Below are 7,386 nucleotides of genomic sequence, written 5' to 3' on the forward strand. Positions count from 1 at the left end.
CTTGAGAGGTGCGTCACGGTTCTCAGAAAACTAACCACTTTGACTTTGCTATTTCTCCTTTTTATTTAACGAATCTCAATTATGGGACAGGATACGTTCTGTTCGATTTATGGATCGATTGCGACAGAACGCGTGAACAATTTCGCAGCGAGAGGCTTAGGCTAAGGGGTTTAGAGTCAATACTCAGAATATATTATGTGTTGTTGTGTCTTTTTCACGTCGAAACTAGGGGCCTATTTATAGGGAAGAGTTCGTGGAAAGATAGAATTGCAGAGTTCTAATCCGCAAAGAGTTAGGAAAAAACACGTACCCAGGTACTTTCAGCGCCCAGGTCTGGGCGCCGAAGATTTCGGCGCCCAGAGCCAGGCGTTGAAAATAGGGTCTGGGCAGTTTTGTTTAGTCAGATTCGGATTCCTAAAATCCGTAGAGTTTGAGATTAATTCGAGTCTTTTAGCGCGTATCAATTTTGTGACGGAATGCGTCTGGGCCCGTTACGAACTCTAGGCTCGTTAGGATTTTAATTAATACGTAACTCTTATTTCCGAATCCTATTAGGAATAGGATTCTCACAGTTTTCTATCTCTTTAAGGATTTATGTTGGAATGCAACACCTAATTCTGACAGGTTTCTATCTTTTATGATTTGCCACTTTTAGGAAGCTTCCTTTTACGGCAGTTACTATTTTTAGCAGGTTTCCATAAATAGCAGGTTTCGGGTGAAATGAAATGGGAAATCGAGATTCGTTTATTTTATAGGAGATGCGTTGTCAAGTGCAGTTTTTATGCTTTCATCATCGAACCTTTCCCTTGCGGGAACGGGGACAAAAGTAGGTGTCTACAAAAACTAACACATCATAAATGAGTCGTTTATAGACCACTCTCGAACAAATTATTAGAAGGGAATTTTGTCAAAAACCACCTTTTAAAATAGATATTTTGCGAGAAACTACCTTTTAAAAAAAATCTTGCGAGAAGAAACCCGATTTATAAAATATTTTGCGAAATACCACCTTTAGCCTGATTTCGATGGTTGACTCGATAATCAGGCGAGGACAACCCCTACGTGGGACTCTCGTGACCCACTTCCCTCCCTTTTCTTTCTAATATCCGCCTGTTTTCCTTCAATTTCAATTATTTCCCCTCTATAACCCATATTCTCCTCTTTCTTAGCTTCTACAATGACTAACATTTACTCGGCACTTAACCCTCCCATCTCCCCTTACTTATCCCCTCTTCCCTTGTTTCAGTAATAAAATATTTTTTCATGAAATTATAAACACATCTTCGATCTCCTTCTTTAACTACTGCTAACTTCAGAAATTAAAATTACTTCACTAATTGAGCTTTATCGTATATCTATCTAACATCGAAACACAAAATTCGTTAACCATTAATTACCAAAATTTCATTAAAGAAAAAAAAGATGAACCAATTATTTTCTTCTATTTTCATCTGATTTCCAAAAACAACGATGCTTTCATTGACAATAATCAGTGAGGCGGATAGATCAAAAATTACTATTAGATGCAAACATCCTATAATTAGTTAATAATTGCAAATTTTATTTTTCTTAATTACAAATACTAGTTTATTAAAAGCAGTTACAAACCAACAACTTACTTTGCAAAAGAGGAAATCAAAGAAACAACGCGTCTCCTGTGAGACCAGTCACACCATCAAGTTGATGGTGTGACGAGCGCGAAACCAATAGCGTACCTCCCCTAAAACTATATATAAAAAAGTAACAGATCTAAACTATAGAAGTAACACACCTAAACTAAAAAAGTATCCCCTCTAAAATTAAAAAAAGTAACATGTCTAAACTATAGAAGTAACATACCTAAACTAAAAATGTACCTCCCCTAAAACTATTCCGTATAAAAAAAAAGTAACATGTCTAAACTATAGAAGTAACATACCTAAACTAAAAAAGTACCTCATATAAAATTATAAAAAAAAGTAACATGTCTAAACTATAGAAGTAATACATAAACTAAAAAGGTACCTCCCCTAAAATTAATCCGTATAAAAAAAAGTAACATGTCTAAACTATAGAAGTAACATACCTAAACTAAAAAGGTACCTCCCCTAAAACTACTCCGTATAAAAAAAAGTAACATGTCTAAACTATAGAAGTAACATACCTAAATTAAGAAGGTATCTCCCCTAAAACTACTCCGTATAAAAAAAGTAACATGTATAAACTATAGAAGTAACATACCTAAACTAAAAAAAGTACTTCCTCTAAAATTATATAAAAAAAAGTAACATGTCTAAACTAAAAAAGTAACATGTCTAAACTATAGATGTAACATACCTAAACTAAGAAAGTATCTCCCCTAAAACTATTTCGTATAAAAAAAAGTAACATGTATAAACTATAGAAGTAACATACCTAAACTAAAAAAAGTACCTCCTCTAACATTATAAAAAAAAGTAACATGTCTAAACTATAGAAGTAACATACCTAAATTTGCAAGTGTGAACTGGTCTCACCATTAGTTGATGGTGAGGACAGTCTCATATAAGAATTTGGGTCAAAGAAATCCAGCTAAAGGTGGTCTCTCGCAAAATCTTTTATAAATCGGGTTTCTTCTGGCAAGATTTTTTTTAAAAGGTGGTTTCTCGCAAAATCTCTATTTTAAAAGGTGGTTTCTAACAAATTTCCCTTATTAGAATGCATCTCCATAAACAAGCCGAGTTGGAACATATTTTTAGGGTTGAATGAATATTGGTGGAGCATAATAATGAGGCATACATGAAGTAAAACCAATTCAATCCTTCCCATCAACCTCTATTCTTCTCCTCCATCATAAGTTACCGTTTACTTCAGCTCCAAACTGCCATGCGTCTACCATTCGTACGTTTGAACTTTCAGCTGGATTCATTTTCATACCCTGCAAAAAAATAAATAAAGAATATCCTTAAAATACTCCGTACTTCGTATACTTTATTTATTTATTTATTTTAATATAACTCCGTATTATAACCAACATAAGTTGGTGGAGTTGGTGGGGAACTCACCTTGTAACTTGGAGATCACAAGTTCAAGCCCCATCAACTGCGAAATGTTTGAGAGTGGCTCAAGCGATGACCTGCGGAGCTTGGCTGGTTAACCTGTGCTAGGTGCTGGTTCCGTATTATGTTAGTTATTTCTTCCTGCTTTCTTTCAAAGAAAAAAAAAAGTTATTTCTTCCTACTTGGAATAATGACGTTAACAATAAAATTTGTACATATTCAGCCCCAGAAAAAAAAAAAAACACACACACAAATCCCACAAAATAAGACAGAGAGAGGGGGGTAAATTTTAAAAAACATTTGATTAACGAACAGTCGTATTTTCTCTCTCCTCCTCTACTTTCTCTCTCTTCCCCCTCTCTCTCAGTCACTATCTCCGCCGACTTCGCAACGGTTCTCCGTCGCTCTTCGGCGGAGGTTTCTCCAACCGACGCCTTTTCTCTCTCCTTCTCCGTCTTCTTTTCGCTCGTTTTTTCTCCATTTTCTCCTCCTGTTAGCTCTGATCAATTGGCGAGGATAATATAGGTACGGATTAACTTTTAACTTTTTGATGATTTGTATTTTATTTTCGATTTTCGAATGATTTCGTGTTCGGTGAAATGCGTTATTGAATTTGATTTAGTTTTAATGCCTTCATTTCGAGGTGTTTCAGCTGTTTGTATATCTTTGGCTTTTGATTGTTCTTATCTATTTTCTTGATTATTCTTATCTATTTTCTTTTGGATTACTTGGAGTTCAATTTTTGAATTTGGTTTCATGTTTTGCAGTTCTTGTAGTTATTTTAACGCGTTGTTTTTGTTTAAATTTTTAATCGCATTATCGTGATTAATTTCAGTTTCATTTTCAAATTATTTTCAATTTCGTCTCTATGGATGTGATATTTGTCATGAATTAGTTTTCGTCAATGCATTTAAATGTTAGCAATCGCATATGATACTTTATTTTTAGTTCAATATCTACGAATTATTTTCAATGTAGATTTCTGGTGTAATTAGCTGCGATGTCTATAAATTGCTGTTAAAATTAGGTGATCCAATAGAAATTGTTCAATGTGGATTTCTGGTGTAATTAGCTGCGATGTCTTTAATTGCTGCTAAAATTAGGCGATTCAATAGAAATTGTTCAATGAACTTTGAAAGATTGTATGATTTCTTCATCTGGTAATCATTTCTGAGTTAAGGTGGTGTAGATTATTGCAGGTTGCTGCAGACGTCTGATTTTGTGATTTTTAGCAAAGTTTGTTTACCTTTTTCTCATTTGTTTTATTGTATTTCAGGATTACAAAATGATTGGGCACTTTCTTACTAGAGGACTTGTGTAAGTAACCTACTTATGTTGTGTTGTATTATGGTTGTAAGCGGCAGCTCAGATTTTGGTTTTAATTGGATGATTGTTGTTTGTTTTTTATTGCAGGATGATTTTCGGTTATGCCTATCCAGCATATGAGTGCTACAAAACTGTTGAGAGGAATAAACCGGAGATAGAGCAGCTTCGCTTTTGGTGCCAATACTGGTATATACAGAGTATATATTGATCATATTTGATTCTTTTGTGTTTCTCTTTCTGTTTGTTCGATGGATTTTTTGTAAGCAAAATACTTATGTTTGGTGTACTTTCAGGATTTTAGTTGCTCTAATGACGGTGTTTGAGAGGGTTAGTGACACGTTCATTTCATGGTGAGTGCTTGAATTGTTATTGATTTTCGATGCTGTTGTCAACTTGTCATGCGTTGTCTGAATTCTAAACTTCCTCCTTTCTAGGCTTCCCATGTATAGTGAGGCGAAACTGGCATTCATAATATACCTATGGTACCCTAGGACAAAGGTATCAAACTATCAATATATACACACATTTGTTTGATTTTGATTTTGATGTCAATGAAAGTGTTTGTTGTTCTTGTGTGTCTGATTATTTTGTTTCAGGGAACAACATACGTTTATGATTCCTTCTTCAAACCATATGTTTCAAAGCATGAGACGGAAATTGATCGCAACTTGATGGAATTAAGAATTAGGGCTGGTGATATGACTTACATGTACTGTCAGAAGGCTGTGAGCTACGGTCAAACAAGAATCTTCGAGATTTTGCAGTACGTCGCAGCACAATCTACCCCAAGGCCTCGTTCTGCCCAGGTATTCCTTTCATAAGCCTCATTTGCCACCACAAAATATCAGTGTGGCATTTTTTTTTAAGTGTCTGCATTCATTTTTAGTGATGTCTTTGGTTTCTGTTTGGGTAAAATTGATTTTGCTAGATCAACAGGTAAAAGAATATGATAAGATTTAGGAAAGCCACATGTAATATTCAGCATTTTTTTTATTACTCATTGGATCACTGGTCTTTAACCCCTCTGTTCGGGTAACAAGTGCTGAACAAATTCATTAATACTGCTGTTGTGAAAATCTTCATAGTTGTTTGAAAGAATAGAAGTCTGTAATCTGGTATAATCAGTTATCAGAGCTATTAAACTCCTGTGCTCAATCTTTTTATGGGTTTTCCTCAGTTATACTTACAAGTCAACATAAAGTTTAGTTATCCTCGATTTTACGTAACATTTTTCTGATGGTCGATGGTCCGTTCGGCAATTTTCTAGTTATTTTGGGAAATGTGTAGTGGGCATGATTTGGTTTCCAATTTTAATAATTGCTGGTCTCTTTTGTGAATGCTTTCCGAAAGTGTAGGGCATCTGGAATTGTTTATGTGATTTGTATTTAACTACTCCGTAACGAAATAACAATACCTTGCTTATTTCTGTTTCGTTTAGGTTAATTAACAACTATGCTTCACTTTTCCTGTTTATGAAAAGGACATGAATAATTCTTGCCAGCAAACTAATGCTAGTTAATACGGATTTTCTTTTTTTGTGGGCTCAACTGCATAAAGATGGGTATCATTCTGAACTTGCATTTCTATTGAATGCAGCCACAACAACCAGCTGCAAGAGGCCGCCAATCGGTTTCTGCGTCTGCCACTGTTGCTGCTGCTGCTGCTGCTATCAACGCTGCTGCTGCTGCAGCTCCTCGCCAACAGTCGACAAGATCACAAGCTACTACACAGCCGCAGGATGAGGAGCCTATCTCTCCAACTTCAAGTGCATCCTCCGGTCAAGACAATGACATGGAAGAGGAGATCAGCTCTGTCAAAGAACCATCTACCTCTGCTTCTGCTCCTACTCCTTCACCAGCCCCAAGCCCTCTAAAGAAGTCAGTATCAGTGCCGTCTGTACCTGAGAGCTCAAGCCAACCAGCAAGTAACAACGCAGATGTCAAGCCGATTGAACCAGCTCCTACCAAGTCAGAAAAATCACCGGTTAAGCCTACGGGGGCAAAATCTCTGCCTACCCCGGAGGAGACAGTAATGGAAGAAGCTATTCGGATGACCAGGGGAAGATTAAGGAAGACTAGGTCCACAACAACCAAGTAAATTGACTAGCCACACTTGTCGTCTCCTTTTAAATGTGAGTATTCTAGCGGTAGGTTGGATATGCACTATGAAATGATGTTATCTGAAAATTATAAATAACTGGGGCTTTTTTTTGATCTCCCTGTATATTTGTTACTCACCTATTTCGATTCAATTGGTTGCTTTATTCATATTTCTTCTCATCTCATTTGGTACAGTAGGTCTAATGAGAACGTGACGTCTTATGCATTGTTATGAAGTTGCCATCTCCTAAAACTCTACAAGTTGCCATCTCATATGGTTTAATGTTATTTGTTTTATTTTTTTTGGTTGATTAGTTTAAACTTTAAAGTAAGTCTAGTTTAAGCTTACTTCTGTTGTAGAATTAGAAAGAGAGAATTCAGTTTCACAATGTTTTTAATTAATGACCCTGGTTCTCATTCCGGATACAGGGAGGAAGGGAGAGGTGCGGGATCCTTACAGTCTTAGGTCAAACCCGTTTCATATCATCCCCCTTCCGGTTTCCGGCCACAAATAAAGATATGCCCTGTTCTAACATCATGTAGAGGATCACATTGTTTAAGTATATACTCTTTCATCTATCATAAGAACTCTTACGTACGAGTTTAATATGATTAGTTTATGATTAGAGGAGATGATCACGTGGTTTAGGTTTAGATTGAGTTTTGTTTTCTAAAATCCACCTTCTTTCTATTGGGTCTAGGGACCAGTTTATAGCATATTTAATGAAAGCTTAATCAACAAATATAGACAAAGCAGATTATGATTGGCAGATATAGTTTTCATGTCCATCGAGCAAGTTTGGATTACCTTACAGTAGCAGAATCTTTCTAGTAATTTTTTTTTGCAATATAGTGATGGGGGGCTGGGTATAATGCTGATTTTTATGATAATAATTGCATTCCGCCAAATCTCGAGGGTTGAGGCAACTGGTGTATTATAAAAG

The 7,386-nt window shown here is 35.9% G+C and overlaps 1 protein-coding gene across 1 annotated transcript; it reads left to right on the top strand.

The window, feature by feature from the left end:
* The first annotated feature begins 3,265 nt into the window (after positions 1-3,265).
* Positions 3,266-6,610, top strand: LOC110802210 (HVA22-like protein i). Its single transcript, XM_022007648.2, has 7 exons — positions 3,266-3,542; positions 4,294-4,334; positions 4,431-4,529; positions 4,637-4,693; positions 4,778-4,841; positions 4,940-5,149; positions 5,940-6,610. The coding sequence occupies exons 2-7, from the start codon at positions 4,303-4,305 to the stop codon at positions 6,438-6,440; spliced, it is 963 nt and encodes a 320-aa protein (XP_021863340.1). The 5' UTR covers positions 3,266-3,542; positions 4,294-4,302; the 3' UTR covers positions 6,441-6,610.
* Positions 6,611-7,386: the final 776 nt, after the last annotated feature.

The sequence above is a fragment of the Spinacia oleracea genome, chromosome 6 (assembly GCF_020520425.1).
Source record: "Spinacia oleracea cultivar Varoflay chromosome 6, BTI_SOV_V1, whole genome shotgun sequence".
NCBI lineage: Eukaryota > Viridiplantae > Streptophyta > Magnoliopsida > Caryophyllales > Amaranthaceae > Spinacia > Spinacia oleracea.